This window comes from Rhipicephalus microplus, chromosome X (genome assembly GCF_043290135.1).
Source record: "Rhipicephalus microplus isolate Deutch F79 chromosome X, USDA_Rmic, whole genome shotgun sequence".
Lineage (NCBI taxonomy): Eukaryota > Metazoa > Arthropoda > Arachnida > Ixodida > Ixodidae > Rhipicephalus > Rhipicephalus microplus.
The window spans coordinates 295,549,664-295,572,367 of NC_134710.1; the positions used below are offsets into that span (position 1 = coordinate 295,549,664).

Below are 22,704 nucleotides of genomic sequence, written 5' to 3' on the forward strand. Positions count from 1 at the left end.
GAAAATTGGCGTCCTAACAACCAACGTATACTTGCGCAAGCATATACAGCGTGCCCCAGCTATCTTTAGCCAGAGTTCAAAATATGCCGACCCACGCAATTGCGAAGCGAGAAAATGGACGTTGCTGACCGTTGCCTGGATTTAGACTAGTTTTCGTGTTCTGAAATATGGCCAAATTACATATGTTTAATTAACTAATTGATTGATTGATATGTGGGTTTTAACGTCCCAAAACCACCATATGATTATGAGAGACGCCGTAGTGGAGAGCTCCGGAAATTTCAACCACCTGGGGTTCTTTAACATACATCCAAATCTGAGCACACGGGCCTACAACATTTCCGCCTCCATCGGAAATGCAGCCGCCGCAGCCGGGATTTGATCCCGTGACCTGCGGGTCAGCAGCCGAGTACCTTAGCCACTAGACCACCGCGGCAGGGCATGCTTAATTAACTAACTTTTGAAGGAACGAAGATGGATAAAACGTTTCAAGGGGAAATGTGTATTGGTTTGCAAAACGTCCGATTAGACCATTTCTAACTTTTTATTTGTTAATTAGTGTTTTTCTGCTAACAACAAATGCCCATGCAATATAAAAAAATTGGGGGAATCTTCGCCTTTAAGAGTTGAACGCGATAGCTAAATCCGGTCCCTAGTGCACCCTTCAACCACTAAGTGCATACTTATTAATATGTTTTGTTACATACACACGCACGTACACAAACACGTACACAGTAGATTGGACCAGCACGCACACAGTAGATTGGACCAGCACGCGCTATTATCGCCAAATGAGCTCGTTTTCATTTTGACACCTGTCAATCAAAATGCGTTAAAGGGGCCCTGAAACACTTTTTCAAGTAACTATGGAATGAATTCACTAGAAGAGCTTATTGCCTCAAAATTTCAATGCCGCAAGAATTTTAAGAATCCGCTCTGCGCGAGTGGAGTTACAAAGGCTTGTCGCATGCTGCAATTGCATTATCTCTTTTCTCGTCCCGACGAAAGTGCTGGAAGCTAAGTAGGGAGGGGTGGCAGGGCAAAGAAACTACCACGCCTCGTGACCTTGAGCACTTTTTTTTTCTTCGAATGCCCGACTTTTCCAGCGGGATCGCGCGCGCATGCGTGGACAAGTAGCGGCCTCCCACGGCTATCTCGGTAACTTGATTTTTCGGTCACAGATGCAGACAATTTTTCACTCACAACCAACGGGGCCGACGCCGGTGGCGGGTTTTCTGCGACGCGATCTCTATCATGGTAAAATACCACGTGACAAACATGCGCGTGTCAGTACGCACGACGATTCTAATGCTCCCTAACGTTCCGCATACGAACGACCATAAATAACGCTTGCCCCATTGTCCTGTCTCGACAGGGCCGCAACGATGGTAATGGCTTTGCGACGAACACGTTTTGCTATTGGTTACAAAAGCGATAACCGCTGTGACTGCTTATTGTTGTCATTAGCCAGTGCAAGGGAAGCGTATCGTTCGTACGCAGAACATTGGGGAACACCAGAATCACGGCGCGCGTAGGCGCGCATGTGGATTTGTTCCGTGGTATTTTTTTATTTCGCGGACATTTGTAGTTAGCAGAAAAACATTAATATTTATCATATATAATATTCGAAACTGCATAATCGGACGTTTTGCAAAAGAATCCGCAACTTTCTCATTTAAATTTTTATTTATCTGCGTTCCTTCAAAAGTTAGTTAATTAAACATATCTAATTAAATAATATTTTAGAACACAAAAAAAATGTCTGACTAACTCCAAGCAACGGTCAGCAACATGCATTTGGTCGCGTCGTGATTGTGTGCGTCGGCATATTTTTACACTCTGGCTGAAAATTGCTGGGGCACCCTGTATATACCAACATATAAATAACCAGGGTGAACAGTGGAAGTGCCTCAGACAGGCTGGCCGATGTTTCAATATGAGCACCGATTTCGATAGGTCCTCCCACCTAAACGTTGGCAAGCCTGTCTGAGGCACTTCCACTGTTCACCCTGGTAATCCTACTACGTGTTTCCATCTGTCGGTGGTGATGATCTCTTTATTTCTCCCAGAAAGAAAAAAAAATATGAAAGGAACCAGTACAGAGACTCGTGGCGCTATTACAGAGAAGGTCAGCGTGGATTCCTTCTCGGTTCCCATCTTGATTTTAGAGTAACATGTAAGGTCATACTTTCAGTGACATATAACTAACCCAAAGAGCCGTAATGTCCATATTATAACATTTAGCGCACAAAAAAAAAACACAGATCAAGAAAACGATCGTCTGTCTCTTTCTTGTTCTGTATTTTGTGCGCGCTAAATGTCATAATATAGATACATGCCGACTCATCCAGCAATCTGTTTTACTGCCCCGCCGCGGTGGTCTAGTGGCTAAGGTACTCGGTTGCTGACCCGCAGGTCGCGGGTTCAAATCCCGGCTGCGGCGGCTGCATTTCCGATGGAGGCGAAAATGTTGTAGGCCCGTGTACTCAGATTTGGGCGCACGTTAAAGAACCCCAGGTGGTCAAAATTTCCGGAGCCCTCCACTACGGCGTCTCTCATAATCATATGGAGGTTTTGGGACGTTAAACCCCACAAATCTAATCTAATCTGTTTTACTGCAAGCCGTAATGTGTGCTTTTTTTTTCGAAACGAAGTATAACTGCCTCGCACGTACAAAAACATCTGATCCCACTTAAGTAGCTCGAAAAGCTTCATTAAAATGTTCATAGAGGATGTATAACAGAGAAGAAGAACTTTTCAGTTCGGTCACAATATTGGTTGATAAATTCTGTCTCTTCAGTGCGTAAGTGCAAATAATAATGAAAAAAACTTGCATATATCAGTATCACACAAAGAACTCGCATTACGTGTCTTTTTTTATTGTTACTATTATACAGCATCTGTTTTTATCGATGCAATATATATTGTGCAGTAAAAGATGAGAGAGTTGTTTTTTGTCAATTTTGTACATTCAAAAATTTAAGTTCCATAAACTAGTGTTCTGTGTGCTCGTTTCAAATACCCGAGGCCGTAAAAATTATACAAGAGCCTTACTCTGCACATTTTGTAGTAGCACTTGCATGGTTTGGGATGCGAGGCGCTATCGTCGTCATCATCATCGTCATCATCATTATAATCTTCATCATTATAATGATCATTTTATTGACAGCGCTGTTTGTTAGCAACCACCTCCCGGTACATTTTTCAGCGTGAGGTTTTGTTCGCTGCATTTGTTTCTTAGAGTAGGAAGAATGGAACGCTGATACAAATACCTTTAGCGTTGCCAGTCGCAGCGCGGTGAAGGCAGCGAACTGGTCCGCTTCAGTGATGTATGGTGTTCGCATCGTCATAGGGTACAGGCGGTCTCGCATGACGTACTGAGGAGAGATAGAAATGGGGCTCGTATCATTCTTGTGAACAGTGAAGATACAGTATTTAGTTTCCACGGCGGAATTATGATGGATGCACAAAGCATGAAGTTATAACCACATTCACACGTCACTTTTTTAACCGTTTTTTTTTCGCGGAATATCTGATGGCATTTGTTGAGCGGGGGCAAAGTGCGCTTTTTTGACATTCCTAGCACTTCACTCGTTGTATTATCAGGATAAAGGGAATGTTGCACGAGCAATTTATGCAGGAGGGGGGTGAAGGGTGGCATTCTTCTTTTAGTCATTCGCCACAGATTATCATTATGCTGGCCCACAAAACTTAGTTATGAGACCCGAAAATAAATATGACTTATATCTCGAAAAGCAGCCTATGGGTCACCCTGACAATGTAAAGAATGGTTTCATCCTGCTCGTTTAGAATGCTCGTTTAGTAGCTAACGAGCACTTGTTCAGCGTATGCCACTCTTATGTCTTCGCAAAAAGCTATATCGCGTCACTTTTAGTAGAAAAAAAAACAGTGTGACAATACATTCAGAAATTAAACACATTAGGTACGCAAACAAGGCAAAACATTCAGAAGCAGTGCGAGGAAAAATGCTGAAGATGGATCGTTTACCATAATAATCCGTAGTAGAACGAAGCCGGTGCTAGCAGCGATATCCACGGCTGCAAACACGGACAGAAGCAGCACCGTCCGCAAGGATACGCTGCCCTGTGATGCGTAATGTCAAATTCGAAATTAAATTTGCAATCAGAAACAGACTTCAAGAATGCATGTTCGAAAGTATCGTGAAGCAATGTAAATTTAAGCTGCGCACTGAACTCCACAACACTCGCAAAGCATCACAACTTCTGTCATAAATAAAATGAATCATCGATCTCACGCAGTGTCGGACTGCCATTTCAAGAAGACCGTGCTTTGTGAAATGGTATTATTAAATTTGAAGCATTTCTCGGCATACTGTAAGCAATTTTGGCGTCTGTCTGTCTGTTTGTCTGTCTGTCTGTCTGTCTGTCTTTCTGTCTATCTGTCTATCTATCTATCTATCTATCTATCTATCTATCTATCTATCTGTCTGTCTGTCTGTCTGTCTGTCTTTCTGTCTATCTGTCTATCTATCTATCTATCTATCTATCTATCTATCTATCTATCTATCTAGCCGCATACGTCTGGGTGATCTCGTACCTTTAACGTGGGTACACCAAAATTACTACGGAAAGGTAAGATGGTATCACGAATACGACGCACTATTCATGACATAAATAATGTCACAATCTCGTCGTGTACGCCGTTAAACACCCTCCAAAAAACAGTGACACATACCCGGGGGCAGTTATGTGCCACTGGTATGAGGGTACGTGCGACAGGTGATACACGTTTTATTTACCCAGGAAACAGCCACCACACCCTGGGTAATTTAAAACTTGAGCATTAAAAAAAAAGCTTACATCGGCAGCGTTAACCCCTGGAATGCAAAGAAAAAATGCCCCAGCAGGAATCGAACCCTAGAATTCTGTGTGACAATTAAGCATTCTACCTATGAACCAAGTCACGTCTCGCAAATTCTTAGCAAATAGACCCTAATGTTCGTGAAACATCAATTCTGGTTGTAGTACTAGCTATAACAGTACTAGCTATAAACATTACATATGTGCTCCTACTACAGCCATCAGTTGTAGTTAGACACAATCCACTGAGGGTGATTTGTGAAGCAGTGTCGAGGGCTACCATTTTCGTGAGCCCAGCCAAACATCAGTGCTTTATATCAGCTTACCGCTTCTGGTGTTGTTAATACCCGTGTTGCTGTTGGAATCGTTAAGCAACTGCCAACAACTGCTAATATAAAGATATGTGACTGTTTAGCGTATGTGCGTGCGTGGACTTTTACATATATTGAGCACCACTTCATAAAGTCTCGCTCAATAAATGTTAAAACAAATTCACCTTGCATACGTATGCTTCGCATGAGATTGATGCTATTCTTCTTAATCAAATTAAATTGTAAAATTTTACGCAGTTTTTATACTGTAAGAAGACCAGAGAATAAACAACAAACGACCTCGAATTTAACCTCATTTTCGTTTCGTGGGCCATGCAATAATAGCGATGTGCATCGTGTGGACCAGACACCAATGCAGGCCAAGTAGCCTTGCGGTTCTGACCGTTTTGTCCTCTGAGTTGCAAGTTTGTGGGGGTTTATTGAGTGTTCTGGTCGGCAAAATAGGCACTGCACCCCCTTTTGTTAACGAAGACTTCCCTAGATTATTGCATGATTCAGTTGCAGTTGTGTGAAGCGGTCCTGACTAAGGAGGTTATGTTCGGACCTAAGGCGCTGGGGTAGTGATGCGAGATTGAAGACATGTATCCGTGTCAAGGCGAAACGCACCTATGGTGGGCTTGTTGGCATTACACATGCAACAATTGATATCAGCAGTAAGTAATATCTTGGTTGTGAATGTAAGGAGGGCGTATAATAACAACAAAGTGGAGTGGCTCTAATATTCTCGGACCATTACCAACCACGTACGGTACACTTCGGTCCTTTTCACCTCAGTACAGTTGTGTGCTGTAAAAAAGCGCACTAAAATAACCAGGGGGCTAATACAGCGGTGATGGGATACAGCATGTTTTCAGGCCTTCCAGTGAAGCTTTCAGACGCGGGTGATCTTACTGTACCTTCTAATTATACGGCGCGTGCCCGTGTGTGCGCCTAAACAACAAAATGCACTGTGTACTGTGACAGCTATTAGTCCCGCGTCACTCTTAGGGTGTTTTATTGCATCACCTAAATGTACTGCTGCAAAAGTGGCTAAAGCATTCCACTTTTCATGGACAAAGTAACGAAAACTTTCAAATTGCCATCCTTTGTAATTTCTATTTTCTCCTTGTTATGACGCAAGCGTTCTTCTACGGGAGATCTATGGCTGTGCCCATTTGGGAAGGTCACTCAAAATTCAGAAGTCTCTTAAGAAAACCAGAAGAGTTGATGAACAGAGAAACTTGAAGTGTGTTTTGGATTTTTAACTCTATCAAACAAACCAAATCACTTCTGCGCGTTTCTGCGACAGTAAACACACCTTCCTTTTGTGGCTTCCGTTCATAGCCACAAGGTTTATTTATTGCTGTTAGGCAGTAGAAGCACCCTAAATGTGGTTTCGCTCTTGCAACTTTTCATTTATACGATTCCTCGCCACGCCTTTCTTCAATATTGTATCACTGTAGCCGGGCATTCTATGTCCGAACGTAACCTCCTGGTCTGAACATATTCACAGAAGAACGAGAAAATATTGCCATTAGTGCAAGAAAGCGCCGTCAAGTGGGGTGGGTTGCAAGGGGTTCAGTGCAACCAGGTCCACGCGTTCGACAGCGAAGTGTATTTTGTCGTGGTCCACAAAATAACGTTGAAGGTTATTAGGTTGACGGTCTGGTCGACAGAATATAGTATGAATTCTTCCTCTGCTCTAAGCCACTGAATTAAGTGAGAGACATTTCTGTGATATGGTTAGCAGAACAGGCACTGCGTTAATTTTGCGCACCAAGCGACGTCCTCATTATGAGGCACAAAGTAGCGAGTGATTAATGGTCGATTTCGATAATCCAGAGTTTTATTCTTACCGTACATCCAAATTTGATCTCATGAACTACATCGCACCTAGATACCATTGAAAATGTACCCATCACGGACGCCATTGAACCAACTACGTTCCTCGACTCCTAAAGTGCAGCAGCACGTCGCCATAGCCATTGGGCTACAATAAAACATGGGATGGAGTGCGTTATCTTGACAGGCCGACACTTTTCGACGCGTACTTTATAAACACGGAGTAATATGCCTGGGAAGTAACTGCTCAGCTTCAATGTACAGTTTAGGTATATATTATAAACTTGTGATTAGGGCGTCTCTTCAGTCGTCCAGAAAAGCGAATTCGTAGCACTAGCACCACAGCACCGAGTCTCAGCTGGTGCGCCACCAGCACACACTGGATTCCGTTGCAATATGCTCCATCTGCTCTTGCAACATTTTTTTGAATAGACAGAAATACTAATGACAAACGGTTCATACATACTGATCAAAGTACTACAATTATTATTGGTATGAATGTCGAATGTCAGCATAGCACTCAGCAGTAGTCGACGTGCATCTTTCAACTTTAACCGCACGCTCATATTCTGTTCTTGTTACTTCTTTGGTCGCACAGCGAAGCACCGTCAAGATCCCGACCCATTCAATACTTTTCAATCCTTTAACTGTGTGCATGTCTCTGCAGAGAGAGGGGAGGGGCGGGCACGGTTATCAGTGCGTTTGAAGAAATTAATGCTAAGGTTCAAACTTGGGCAAGTTGGTTCACATACATCGTAAAAAATACAGTGCGAAAACAACAGAGAAAAAACATAAGTTCTCTCCTGTTTCTTCCCTGTCGTTTTCACGCTGTATGTGTTTTTTGTTTTACGGGAAATTGTTGGCCGTTGCAGCTTCCACAACCCTGCTTTCCCCACCATAGGTGCAGTTTCAGAGCAACACTTACATCATCTTTGGCCTGCTTGAGGGCGAATGCCATCCACCACCAGCTGAGAATGTAGATGATCACGAACACAACGCTCAAGGCAAGCGTCGTCCGCGCTGACGTCAGTTCCACTGCGATTGAACGCGATCACGTTATACGACATTCACGGTGAAAATTGCACACATTTCAATTTCTGTTATAAAAATCAACTAGGCCAAAGAAGGTTAAATGACATGATCAGGGTAAGTTTAGGGGAAAAAATAAACAGGAAAGTCACCACATTTTTAAAATACTTCTATGATGTTCGTGGTGCGCACAACTTTGTGGAGTCTTCTGGCGTTCTAATTGGTGGATTGCAGTCCTAACAGTTTTTTTTTTCGCGCTCTCTTGCAGTTTAGTCATTCCAGCAGCCACAGCGGGAAACAGCACAATATTTCACTGCAAATATTTTTCTCTCTTCGCAAATCAACAGCCCCACAAATGGCGGCAAGCCTAACCTGAGTTGCAAAACAAATGTATTTTTTGTCCGTGGTGAAGCTTTTTAGAAAACAAAAGCATCGCGGAGTTTCTTAGATGGTCGTTTCTTAGACCATAGTGACTTCGCTACGCTTCAATCGCACCTCTTCGGCATGGCGACAGAATTTCATTGAACGCCTACGAATACCTCGGCCACACAAATATACATCGTGGTGTTAGGTGGGGGAATACAGCGATAAATAGTAATCCAAAGGGATCGTTTAGCTCGAGCATGAGCGAATAAAAGCGATGTCCAAGGTGATGTTAGGCTTTGTGAATGAGTCTCCGAATTTGGCTGTGCAGCGATAGTGATAAAAGCTGTAGCTGTAAAATTTGCAAGGATGATTAAATATAGAAACCGATTATTTTATCGATCACAATTTGTTTTAATTGTATTAGGTGTTTTCGTTTCGTTTTATTTTTTTTTTTATTTTTTATACATACATACTACATATTTTGTTACGTTCTAATGTCTGCAGAGTATCGCAGTTTTCTGCAAAGGTAGCAACCAAGGCTTTACGAAAGTGAACTACGTCCAGTTTGCTACCCTACACGTAACTAAAAAATACAAATGCACTTACGCTACTGACTTGAGCTGCAATCATGTAAGTGTGACCAAATAACACATGTATTTTTTGTTTGCTTACGTACGAAAGTTTCTGGGGAAAAAAAGGGTATGCAAAGTTCCAAAAATGTAATTTTTTTACAAAAACGCAGAAATCACGTAAAACTACATTCGGTTTCTCTACCAATGCTTCGAAGAAAAAAGATCAAACAATATAATGAAAACCGCAAGTGCCGAAGGGTGATATTTTTTGAAAGATAAAAAAAAAATCTCTCCCAGACGACTGCAAAATATCAAAATCAAATTTTAGTTGGATATAAAAGGCACGCCACCTTAAAGATGACCTTGCAGCTAAGACATCTCTGAAAACTTTCCTTATTCGTGCAATTGGACACGAGGAAAGGGAAGTGCTTTGAAAATCACACACACACACACACAAAAAGGAGTGAAACCCTTCATGTCGCGCTGACGCGCACTACAGGAAAGAAACAAGGGTTCAAGCAAGCGCCGGCATGGCTTCATCCTTCTTGCTCTCACGTCTGTGTCCTGCTTGTCCTATTTTTGTTCTCGGGAACATGACCTCCGTTTAACGATTCTGTCCCCTAAAACACTGAAGGCTCTGAGATTGAGCTTCTCTTTGGCCATCAGGAGGACAAATTCAAACAAATTATTCAAACCTAATTGCTTACCTTGGACATTTCGTTAACTACAAAACACTTTCAGGAAGCATATTAAATAAATTATTTAATACAGGATATAATTGTGAAGCCAGACACCCCAACTTTATTTCTTTTTAGTAGTAAGCATGACGTCAGATTTTTGCCGTATGTCAAAAGTTGCCAAAAAATTTGCATTCTCATGCTCTAACGTTTACTTAGTTATACAAGCTTAGCAAACCATGTCGACAAAAATTTGTCAAGTTTTTCGTAATAAGAGATGTGTAGCACACAGAGGTCAGTGAATTTTTTTGTCATGGAATTTTTTTGTAACATGTCGTTAAGAGCGGGGGCTATCGTTATTTTCTGATGCAGTATGTGGGTAAAATTGCACTCAACAGTCAATGTAGTCTCAGGATTGATAGAACGAGGCTTCGAGCTAATCTAGTACGTGCCCTGCTATTACTTTATAATATCCTGGGCGCCAAATGTAGATTCATTGCCGATGCAGCAGCCTCTCATAGATATAGGAGCCAGACTGACGTGTATCTACCCTGTGAACACCCACTTTACATGTTTTCGTCGCCAATTGTATGACCAATCATCAGTTAAATGTCCGTCAGAGACACCACCAATCTGTCAGTAACGTGGGAATATCTGCGACGTGTTATTTATTAATACACAAGACACATAAATTATAACCACCACAGAAGAGAGGCAAAGAAGAAAAGAATGCCTTCTTCTGTCTCATTTTTCTTCTGTGGTAGATACGCGCCTTGTGTAAGCCTGCAAGTATCTGTCCAGCATCAATTATAACTAAAACATAGCACTTTTCAGCCTATACGCTTAGAGACCGCGATATTTGCGGATCGTGAATATCACCGGAGGCTTTCTGTAAGTATTGGTATTGCGTACTAAGGTTTCTAAATGTGAACCACGAGGTGGCATTGTACTCGTGGATGGGAAATTAAAGATTTGAACTGTAGTAAATTCCGCCCACTGGACGCAACAAAGCAATGCTGAAGATTAGAGGTGCAAGTGCAGAGTAATTATCACGGCGCTGCGTCATGGTTTCACGTAAACGACTACACCTGATATCCCTGAAGAAGGAGGAATGAATATACCTGCGTGCCGTTATTCTTAGAAGAACAAGTAATGTTGGTTAAGACTGAAGTGGAAGAGCATATTTTTCTTTAATGCTAAAGGCAATAAATAGCCTCTTGAGGAGAATAAGGTGTGATGACCCAACAGTATTTAAATTTTGGATGCTCCGAAATTTAGCGAAGCTCCTTATTAAAATTGTTTCCTCTTTGCGAAGCTTCGATTGTGTGTGTTCTTCGCAGTGATGGAATCTCAACCTTTCGCGGACACCGGACACCTTAGTGGCAAAAAGGACATAAGAAGGGTATAGTCATGCACCTGGAATATATTATCACAAACTGGGCTGTTTTTGTAGAGGCGCGTTAAGAAACTACAGCGTCAGCTATGAACATGCATTTACCGGGTTGAGGATTGCGAAATTAAAAAAGGAGTAGAAAGACTCCGAAACAGCTGGTGCCAAGTACAGAATGTTTAATGTCTGCACACTTTATAAAGCACCGTAGAGGATGCAGTCACAAACGCCCATGATGGAACTATACAAGGTGTTTCAGAAAATGTCCAAAAATCCTAAAAAAAATAAGGAAAGAGAGATGTCACGCCACCTTTATTATCACTATTTTTGTGGTGGCAGGCACCTTATGATGAGTAGAGACATTAATTACGAGAGTACTGGATTACGTTAAGTTAATTTAACCTTTTTTTTTAGTGGAGACCAGTGGAAGGGTCGAATAGAAAAACTGCAGCCGTTCTTACAAAAAACCTGCTGCTGCTTTCAAATTTCGCAAAAGGAGCCGCTGGCAATAATTAACGAATAATCGGACCAGTTTCGCCGGCGCGCGCAACTGCCCTACTTTTCAGAGTCGTCCAAAATGAACGGACGTCGATGTATACTAATCTTAGATCGCCTAAGCTTCGTGGCTATATGCGAGTTTCGTTCTTGATTAGAGTACTCATGGTGCACGTATACATTAACAAATGTCGAACACAATTGTAATTGCGATCATCGGGGCTTCAATTTCGGTTTCGCCAGTTAATTTGGGCGAATTTCATTGCTTGGCAATAATACCAAAGGCCAATTTTTGAAAATCTCGAAGCAGTTATATCTCCTTCAGGGGAAGCACAGCGATTCTCCAACTTGACCTGACCTCCTGCTCCTTCTAATTAAAAGGTTTATAAAAAAAGTTATTCAGTTTAATAACTGCCGAAACTCCTGAGTCTACTAATGTCAAGTCTCGCGCCTCCAAAAAAAGTGATTTATGAGGCAGCGAGCAATATTTCATTTGTGTCATTCTGTTTCACGATTAAGACACATTTCTTGAAACACCCCATGCAGTCTTGATCTAGATATTAGGATGACCTCCGTGCATAAAAACTTTGTTGTCTCAATAAATTCATAAATTGCTTGGCATTCAGAGGATTTGATGGTTATGAAAGTTATGGTGAGTGTCCACACTCATGTACATTCTTGAAAGTCATCACGAGAGGCTAATACACCGCCACTGCGGTTCTAATAAACTATTTCTTATTATCCCAGAACTCACCGCCTTTTCCTGGCTTCTGCAAAGGGGCTGAGTAAAGCAGATGAGAGAACTTTAACGCGCCTGCAGACAGGTACGCTACGCTGGCCTGCAATTATCAATCACTTCGACCCGAACACGGATATGTGGTGCCCACACTGTGGGGAGACCTGTGACATCTTTTACATGGTGTGGGTATGTGCAAAAATCGCCACCTGCCCCCTTCTTCCACCCTTTCCCGAAAGGCATGGGAGACTGCCCTCCTCCATTGCTCCTTGCTGGAGTCTCAACAGGCTCTGGTGAGACGGGCGCGAGTCGGGGCCTCGTCATGCGGTGTCCCGGACTAAGGGACGCCGACCATGTAGCGGAGTCATGTTTTGGCCCTCAAACTCACTTTTTTTTCTACAATAAGTGATTCTATCATCATATGCAAAAATTAAGCCAATGATATGAAGACGTCTTATACTGTCGCGTCCTCCCCTTTTATTTCTATTTTGACATATCATTGTTGTTGTTCCGAAGAGAGTCATAGGACGACAGCATTAACTTAGAAAAAGGGTGCCTTTTTAACCTCGTAAAGGCGCATAATTTTTCTTTAATTTAGTCGGTTTAATAACCACAAAACTGAATAATGAGTTGCAAGGAAGGTTGTGGTGTACAACGACACCGAAATCATTTTTAACTAACTGCAATGCAGGAGTTTTCTAACGTGCACCAAATATGCGGTAAGCTAAACCTTTTTTTTTGGGGGGGGGGGGGGGGGGCTCCAGCTTATATAAGTGAGGTCGCCGTGGCCGGCATCTACGGGGCCGCTTGCTCGGGCTCAGCATTCTCGTGAACAGCAACCTCCTGCTCAGCATAGACATTCAGTAACAAGAAAAAACATTTTTCGCTGTTGATTCATGTAGATTCAAGTATTCGTTAGTTACCAAGACACGCACCCAAAAGCAACGTTCCTTCTGAGCAACAAAAGCTCAGAAGGAACGTGGCACATGGAGCGCATTCGCGTAAGACAAACTCACGGCCGGTATACTCACGCAAGAAGGCTTCAAGGTCGCCCTTGAGATTCGTCAGCGTTTGCCGCGTTCGGTCCAGCACGATACTTTTGTGGTCGTCGGCGCCTCCCAGTAATAAGTCCGACTCGGAGGGCATCCATGCTGCCAGCACCACGCGCAAGAAGGCGATCTCCTTGCTGGCTTCATACAACCTCCCTGACAGCAGAATGAGTGCCAGGAAAGACAGCCCCTGCAATCATGCAAACCATGCCGTCAGTGTACCACAAACGGTGTTCATTTTCGACGAAAAAAAAAGAACACAATAACAAACAAGCAAAATGTGAAGTGATACGCGCAACTTACCGGAGGAATAGCATTTTAATCTCTGAAACAAGCTATCAAAATAAATTCTGACTTCCAAAAGAGTGAGAAAAGTGTCCCCGGTCGTACGTAATCTATAGGCATAATTCACGAGCTTACTTTATCCGTACAACAAACAAATTCATAAATAAATAACAATACCAAAGGATGACACCGCTTGCTAGAAGGGCTAACACTGTTTGCATATGTTGCCCCAACTCATTCCATTTGCATCGACCTTCGTTTTGTGACTGGATCATTAGCTAAAAATAATTATGTCAGAAACATTCTCTTTTGTCCTTTAATGAAGTAGTCCTTGTGTTTTATCCTAGAACAAACCATCTTCTATTCGTTTTCCTGTACTAAAAAACAAACTATGCAGCGCAGTTTTTCTTTCGGAAATACTAGGCTCCATCCTAAACTCTTTTCTTGCTTTGCCAACGCATACCTTCATTTTTCAACTCAAATTGGCGTACGTTGCATCACTAATACATCTCGACTTATCTCGAAACTATACTAACAGTTCAGTCCCTTTACTCTGTATGCGTCTGTAATAGCGTGGTCTGTTCTTCGTACTTATTATGAGATTCGGTGCAAATGCAATTTAAAGAAATATCATCTAACTGAAAATCTAACAACGCATGTTACACTGATCCATTTTTGGTGAACAGCTAATTACGTTATAGCTGCATGAAAGTAATTCCTTTATTTTTTGTGAATATTTTAGTTTAAACTTAAGTCAGATAAAACGTACGGGAATACGTTTGTACAGCACTGCACGCACTTATTAAAGAGTAAGTAATTTCGCGCATCAGCGCCACTATACTCGAAACTTTGTATAACTGCAAAGCTGTGACAAGAGAGATGAGCCCTTGCCTTTAATGTCCATATATTTAAAAGTACAGGGAGGTTCAAAAATTCTCAGGCCACACTCCCATGGGAATATAAGGGGTAGTGGCCTGGGAACTTTCGACCCACCTCCTGTACAAAAATTGGGGGATCCTTAAGCTTCACGATCAAAGGCCAACTGCAGCGATATTTCGAGGTCAATCGTAACTCGCTTGCTTCAAGATCACCACCGAAACTACGTATTGAGAGGTTGCGTCGTTGGCCGCTCAGGCATTCAACAACTAAACAGTTGCAGCTGTGTGGCCGCAGTGTGCATCTGGGTATCGAAACAGCTGCCGAGAGCGGTTAACCGAAACAATGCGCTCCGCACTGTGGACGCAAACCTGGTTCGATTTCGGACACAGAGAGTAGCGTGGGAAAGCGTTCGTATTCTCGACGCATATTTAGCACGCGGCGGATCATCCTGCTGTAACCCGAATTCCTCCGTAAGTAGTAGTGCCATGCACGCCTGCTATGCGATGCTCCGGAATTCAAAGCTATCTTAAGATTACCAGTTTTCATTCTGTCCCAGAAATGAAACTGACTTATCCAACGACAAGGGTATGCCTAAGGTGCCTGCATAGTTTCTCGCTTTTTCTGTCCAAGATTTCTTGAAAGGGGGGGGGGGGGGGGAGCAGAGGGTCTTGTTAATCAAGAGTTGTTTTTATACCCTCTTGTACGCAATTCTTTTTTTTTCTTTGAACTCTCTCTTAACTATCATTAAAGCTGCACTTGTAATGATTGATTGATTGATTGATTGATTGATTGATTGATTGATTGATTGATTGATTGATTGATTGATTGCTTGATTGATTGATTGATTGATTGATTGATATGTGGGGTTAAACGTCCCAAAACCACCATATGATTATCAGAGACGCCGTAGTGGAGGGCTCCGGAAAATTCGACCATTTGGGGTTAAACGTGCACCCAAATCTGAGCACACGGGCCTACAACATTTCCGCCGACATCGAAAATGGAGCCGCCGGGATTCGATTCCGCGACCTGCGGGTCAGCAGCCGAGTACCTTAGCCACTGGACCTCTGCGGCGGGGCTGCACTTGCGAGTGTCCGCAATCAATGAGTAGGGTGTGCCCCATGATGAGATGCACTATACAATACCCCCCGCTACTTTGTTTGCCTGAATAAAAGTTGCGAAAACAAAGAGATAGTGTTGAAGTACACTTAGTTCTTAACTGATTAGGTTCGAATACTGTCATCGCCATTATCAGCCTTTTTTATGCTCACTGCAGGATGAAGGCGTCTCCCAATGATCTCCAATTTGCCATATCTTGGGTAAGCTGATTCCATGTTATCTCTGTGAACTTCTTCATTACGTCACTCCATGTCTGTAATGCACTGCCCTGCTATGCTGGGTTTCATTCCGTTGCTCTAACTGTTATTATTATTTGTACAAAACGCAGTGTTACGTGCAAACTAGTACAGCCCCCTTTTATCGTAAATAACACGAAAAAAAGCCTCCATCTGCATATTCTATTGGAACAAGAAGGATTATATTTATTACAAAAGCAAAACGTACGCACACTTCCAGCATAATTCTATGAAATGGTCTCATCATTTTTATCCTTTGTTTTCCTCATCATCATTTCGCCAAGAACCCTTCGGGCTACCTTATTTTGGACATACTGCGCGTTGGACAATCTAGTGCTGACATCTCTGATGCCACCTCATCCAGTTTTTCCAGCAATTATACACGGCACCATTTGTCATAACGTGGCAGTGAAACCGTGATGCGATTAGCTCATGAGGGTGCGTAATTTATATCGAGCTTCGTTCCGAGTGCGTACATTCAGAACTTCTGTTGTCATGTATTTTCCAAGTCACCAAAGTAAACGTTAGTGTGTAAGCTCCCCTTATTATTTAGGTATGCTCCAAACTATCTTTAATCAGCAATCAATTTCACGCTGATTTAACCAGGAAACTGTGACCCTACTGTCATGTAACATGAATCACTATAACAAATAATTTATAAAACAAAAAAAAACTTTCTTGGCTGTGCCGCGTTTCGAATCTAGAGACCCACGCTCGGAAGCTGAGTGTCTGGGCTAAACAGCCACTTTTTTTTTTCAATCGGAAAGCAAAGTTTTGGACTCCCGGGGATATGTCAAAAATGAATAATCAGGCATATCGAAATACATATCGAAGACACGATAACCAGTTTCACTCTAAAGATCATATATCCGGCTTCTTTGAATGACTAGTTCCTAATAGAACTACACTGCAACCGACAGACAATTTTCCCACTGAAGACATTACTTTTAATTCCGTAACTGTACTACAATGCCACTTACTTACGTTTAATTAAATTAATATGGACAAAAATACCCCTTACCGCCTGTGGTATCCGAACCCACAACACTCGAATAACGCGTCCGATGCTATACCCTTTGAGCTACAAGGGAGCGCACTACCTCATTCACTTTTGTGGGGTATTTATGTGTGCTTAATTCCTGGGAGTGTAAGCCTGAGGGTTCATGCCTGAAGGTTTGTGCTTAATTTTAGGAAGTGTTTCGTGGAGGCATTAAGTACACATATATACCTACCAAGAAAAGTGGACAGGGGAGTGCCCTCTATCATAGCTCAAAGGGAAGACAATCAGACGCGTTATTCGAAAGTTGTAGGCTCAGATCCCACCGGCGGAAAGGGTAATTTTGCGTCCACTTTATTTTCTTCATATTTAAGCTAGAATCATAATAATCTGGTTAAGAATCTACAAATAATCTTTCATGTGCCTTCCTTGCAAAAAATGTCGGCTGGTTATATTAGTTGTGTTTAATACAGAAAAACGACCTCCTCGGACAACTTCCACTACTTCCGCCATTTCTAATAGTTGCGGAGGAGGAGGAGGAGGAGGAGGAGGAGGAGGAGGAGGAGGAGGAGGAGGAAGACAGGGAGGTTATCCCGTTCTCAGACCAGCTGGCTACCCTGTGCTGGGGAAGGTGGTGAGGCCAGTAAAGAATAACAGAAAAAAACATGTTACAAAAAGGAAGAGTGTTTTATTGACCACGAAGATTTAGCATCCCTAACCATCAGTGTTGCTCTCAAAATGCTATTCAGGCCAACAAGAAAGACACGGTCATAGGGTCATGTCTTCTCATTCGTCTGCTTAAGGTCACGCCTGCAGAACGCGCATAAATGTAAGCGATACGATCGTGACATTGGACTAAAAGGTTTGTACACAATGTAAAGCCAAAATGGTGCAGTGTACTTATTATGAAAAGTGCAATTTTGCGGCAACTTAATGCCAAACACGCCGTTTCGGTGATCGAGAGACGCGCCTCCCATATGACCGGTTCAGTCGCCGAGCCTGTTCATGTTGTGCAGAAGGACCTGTAGCGTGATGTGCCAACGATACAGTAAGCCCCTGTACGGCGTCCATACTTCGAAATGGACCCGTCGTGCAGTATGACATCGTAGGCGAACTCAAAAATTAAAAGACACTAAAGCTTCGCCTTTATATTTGAACGCGATGGCGACAACGTGTTTCTAGTGTGCACTTAAAACACTTAGTGCGTGAAAAATTTTTGAATTCGCTATGCACCCACTACATGGACTTAAGGAAACAGGCGCCGTAGCATGTGTGCCTTTTGTAGTGGGGTACCGGCTTTCAACTACGGAGCAATTATGATATTTACATATTCTGACACCCGTTGGCAACGGACGCTTGTACCACGCATGATTACTGCAATATTTTATGTTTCATCGTGAAGCATGTATACAAGACGCGTGTGTTTGTGAAGCATGAAAGCTACTTTCACTGCATTTCCAAGCAGAGGAAGTTCTCACTGTTTTCAAAGCAGAGGCGTGGCCGTGTGTTCGCTTGCCAGAATGGGGATCGAACCCGGGTCGCTTACCACGCAAACGACCCGGGTTCTATCCCCATTTGGACCCAAACAACCCTGGTTCGGTCCCCTCTCTGCTCCAGGATTTTTTATCATTTATATATCTTATTTGAATCGTTCTCAATTTTTCGGTCACGCTTAAGATCATGATTTTTCACAACCAACGACGCCGATGCCGGAATTTCTGCGAAACGAGCTCTTTAACGGTATCACATCGATACCCGTATCCTTGACATAATATCAACGTGACTTTCGAGCGCTGACGAGCCGCTGACACACATCTCGTACCTTGCCGGTTCCTGTGAGGAGTGTCAGCTGCAAGGGCGACTACGTGTTTGGCAGGGAAGTGACAACGAAAACGAGTGCAGGGTGAGTTCTTAGGGCCATATTCAAAAATATTATTATTTCTTACGAAAATTTATAATTCGATAAGACTTGCTTCTTCAATTAGCGATGAAGTGAACAAATGCTGCCTTATGAGGACATTTACGTGGACAGAATCAGTATGAAAAATACGGACAAGTATGCGATGAATCGTTTTACTGTCTCTGATTTCATAATAAGAGGGGGGGGGGGGGGGTTTAAAGTCTGTTATAGCCGTAAACACTTGTGTACAAAAATACACTTTTTTTAAACCATATTGAGATTTTTTTTTAAGAACTCGAGTTAGCCGAAGAAAAAACAAAAACTCCTAGCAATGAGTTTGTTGTTCTTGAAAATATGTAGCAGTCAGTTTAGCAGAAAATTTTCAGAATTGTTAAACAATACAACTAAACAGAACATCTGCAGTAGCGTAAGTGCTGTTTCGAAGCTGAACACGCAAAAATGAATTTTATATGCATTTTTTTTAAATTCACACAGTTTAACACATGCAAGTGAACCTTTTAGGAGGTGCCACGGTCTTGAAAACTTTTACTAACAAATGTTTAGGCACAAAACGTGTGTTTGAGACACCTGGTGTGTGTGTGTGCGTGCGTGTGTGTGTGTGTGTGTGTGTGTGTGCGTGCGTGCGTGCGTGCGTGCGTGCGTGCGTGCGTGTGTGTGTGTGTGTGTGTGTGTGTGTGTGTGTGTGTGTGTGTGTGTGTGTGTGTGTGTGTGTGTGTGTGTGTGTGTGTGTGTGTGTGTGTGTGTGTGTGTGTGTGTGTGTGTGTGTGTGTGTGTGTGTGTGTGTGTGTGTGTGTGTGTGTGTGTGTGTGTGTGTGTGTGTGTGTGTGTGTGTGTGTGTGTGTGTGTGTGTGTGTGTGTGTGTGTGTGTGTGTGTGTGTGTGTGTGTGTGTGTGTGTGTGTGTGTGTGTGTGTGTGTGTGTGTGTGTGTGTGTGTGTGTGTGTGTGTGTGTGTGTGTGTGTGTGTGTGTGTGTGTGTGTGTGTGTGTGTGTGTGTGTGTGTGTGTGTGTGTGTGTGTGTGTGTGTGTGTGTGTGTGTGTGTGTGTGTGTGTGTGTGTGTGTGTGTGTGTGTGTGTGTGTGTGTGTGTGTGTGTGTGTGTGTGTGTGTGTGTGTGTGTGTGTGTGTGTGTGTGTGTGTGTGTGTGTGTGTGTGTGTGTGTGTGTGTGTGTGTGTGTGTGTGTGTGTGTGTGTGTGTGTGTGTGTGTGTGTGTGTGTGTGTGACAGCCAACAGCCTGGGGTGACAGCCTGTTGGCTGTCACCCCTGTAAAAAACCGCGATGTAAAGTTTGTGCCCACATGACCACTGCGACTGTTGCTAAAAGCACGGCATCTAACTGTTCACTTAAGATTAAAGGGGACGATAGCAGCAACATCATTTACTTACTCGAATGCTCAATCTGCCACATGCAATACATAGGTCAAGCCGAGACATCCTTTTGCATCCGTTTCAACAACCACAAATCACACGTAAACGGTTTGCCACATCTTCCATTGTCCAAGCATTTTCATCTACCAGGTCATTCGTTTGACAAGATTATGGTGACGCTATTAGAATCAGGCTTTAAATCGCACCATGATCGCGAAATTCGAGAATCGTTTTTGATTCACAAGTTCAATAGTTTGTTGTCCGGCATTAACGAATGCGTAGGCAAAAAGTGTCCTGCCTTTCTACGATGCCCTGACGTCCGCAATTTTGCGAAATATTTAAAGAAACATCCCTAATGAATTATATACTTCCTAAAGGTTATCACATATATAATTTTTTTCATGCGTGATCCTCGTCGTCAATCGTGAATGTTACAAATGCCTTTTTACATGATCATAATCTTGTCTATTGTATTACATTTTTTAATGGTTTTTAGTGTGGTCACTGCTGTTTCAAAGAATTTTTGTGACACTCACATGCTGATCGCACGTGTTCATGCCTGCCCATAAAAGCGGCCACATACTCTTATTTCTTTTAATCCTGACGAAGTCCGTGCCACGACCGAAACGTAGAGTAAACAACTATTAAATTTTCGTAAGTGTGCTCCTTTATTTCTCAATTATATTTGCACCGGACCCACAAGACTTTTTTTAATCATATATATATATATATATATATATATATATATATATATATATATATATATTTATTTATTTATTTATTTATTTATTTATTTATATATATATATATATATATATATATATATATATATATATATATATATATATATATATATATATATATATATATATATATATATATATATATATAATGCGAACGTTTTTACGTGCAGACACACCTGTCCCATCAAAATGCTACGACTGGGCATCATTAAATCTTATACCAGTTCCCAAGTGTCACAAGGTCTAATAAATTAGGAAGAGAATATTGAAAGGATGAATATGCCACAACCGAAACCACACAAGACATTGAATCAGCACAGGTTTGTTTACTCAAAAGGCTAAAGGCTTCGTCGTTCTCTTCATCGGTCATTGCGCCGAGCTTTCTTTAGTTGTGTCAGTGTAGTGAAATTTATACTCCCCTGCCTATAAGAAGCATCGTTTACATGCCGAACTATAATGGAACGGATACTCTGACAAGAATAGGAAATTAAGAGCGACGTGTACAAATTTGCTCGCACTGGGAGTAATACGGCTTCGACCGAGGTACGTAATGGACGTCCTACTGGCGTCGACGCCGATGACGACGTAAATGGTAGCTTCGCTTTAAGGAAGCAGTTCGAATGCAATGTCACTGAGCCATAAGACAATCCTATTAGGGCCAAAGAAGCGGCATCAAAAGTTTTCTCTGACCAACCACACCAATCATGTCCCATCGAAATGTGGCATGTGCATCTATATTGGCACCCGTCAATAAGTATTATAAGGTACGTGAAAAATGAAAGGAGGAAGAGAATAACAAAAAGACTGATAATGTAGTAAGAATATGCCCTTTCCTTGTCCCCACCTTTTTTTTACGCATACGCATTCGTACTGTATAGCCCTGTGAAGCAGCCACGTGGTCAGACAATAGCTGCTTCGCAGGGTTCTTTATGTCAGTCTGTTTGTCGGTTTATAATAATAATAATAATAATAATAATAATAATAATAATAATAATAATAATAATAATAATAATATATTTAGGGTTTCACCTCCCAAAACCACGACATGACCGACGACATGACTATGAGAGACGCCGTAGTGGAGGGCTCCGGAAATTTCGACCACCTGGTGCTCTTCAACGTGCATTGACATCGCGCAGTACACGCATCTCTACCCCTTTTCCTCCATCGAAATGCCACCGCCGCGGCTGAGCTCAAACAGTGTACCTCTGGGTCAGCAGCCGAGCAACGTATACGTGCACTGTTCCGCCGAAACGGACGTCAGTTGGACACGAACACAGATACAAAATGTTAGCGAAGTTCACAGGAAAGGTAATTACACAACGGCATAATTTACATGACCACTATTCCAAAATAACACTACATATCAAATGCTGGGTTTGACAGAGTGTAGCCGGTGATATGAGCCCGCTTTCCGAAGAAAAGTAAAAGGGCTTATGGCATATATTGCTTGCCCCCCTCGCGTTGCTGGTTGTTACGCATAAGTGAGTATTGAAACCACAGCGCGACTTTCGGGTACGTGTGCTATTTAGACAAGGTAATTAAGAAACACATTACTGAATTCGTCTTACCAGTGGCACGTAGAGGCAGGGCAGTTTTTGATCTTCTCGATCGGTGGAGTACATCTCCGTTTTTCCTCGAGAACTTTCGGAGGGCTTAGATGCACAGCGATCACTCGCACTCGACGTCTCTAGTCCTCGTGGTGACGCGGAGTTTTCTGAAGAACATGTTCACTGTACTCTAGCTAACGAGCGGGCAAACCTGACAGCGCATCAGCTCAGCCCTGTCTCGCGACATAAGCTCAATGCGCGGAACACGGAGGTCCGAGACAAATCATTTCAAGGATAGGCGA

The 22,704-nt window shown here is 42.5% G+C and overlaps 1 protein-coding gene across 2 annotated transcripts in view; it reads right to left on the reverse strand.

Annotated features, from left to right (window-relative positions):
- LOC142776188 (uncharacterized) overlaps positions 1 to 22,704 on the reverse strand; it is a 93,545-nt gene that overhangs the window by 8,249 nt on the left and 62,592 nt on the right. For both annotated transcript variants that reach the window (XM_075879397.1, XM_075879396.1), the window contains exons 2-5: positions 13,291 to 13,498; positions 7,920 to 8,029; positions 4,009 to 4,104; positions 3,273 to 3,377 (exon numbers count right to left, since the gene is read on the reverse strand). In XM_075879397.1, the coding sequence (XP_075735512.1) occupies positions 3,273 to 3,377; positions 4,009 to 4,104; positions 7,920 to 8,029; positions 13,291 to 13,498 (519 nt within the window). The remainder of the gene's footprint in view (positions 1 to 3,272; positions 3,378 to 4,008; positions 4,105 to 7,919; positions 8,030 to 13,290; positions 13,499 to 22,704) is intronic.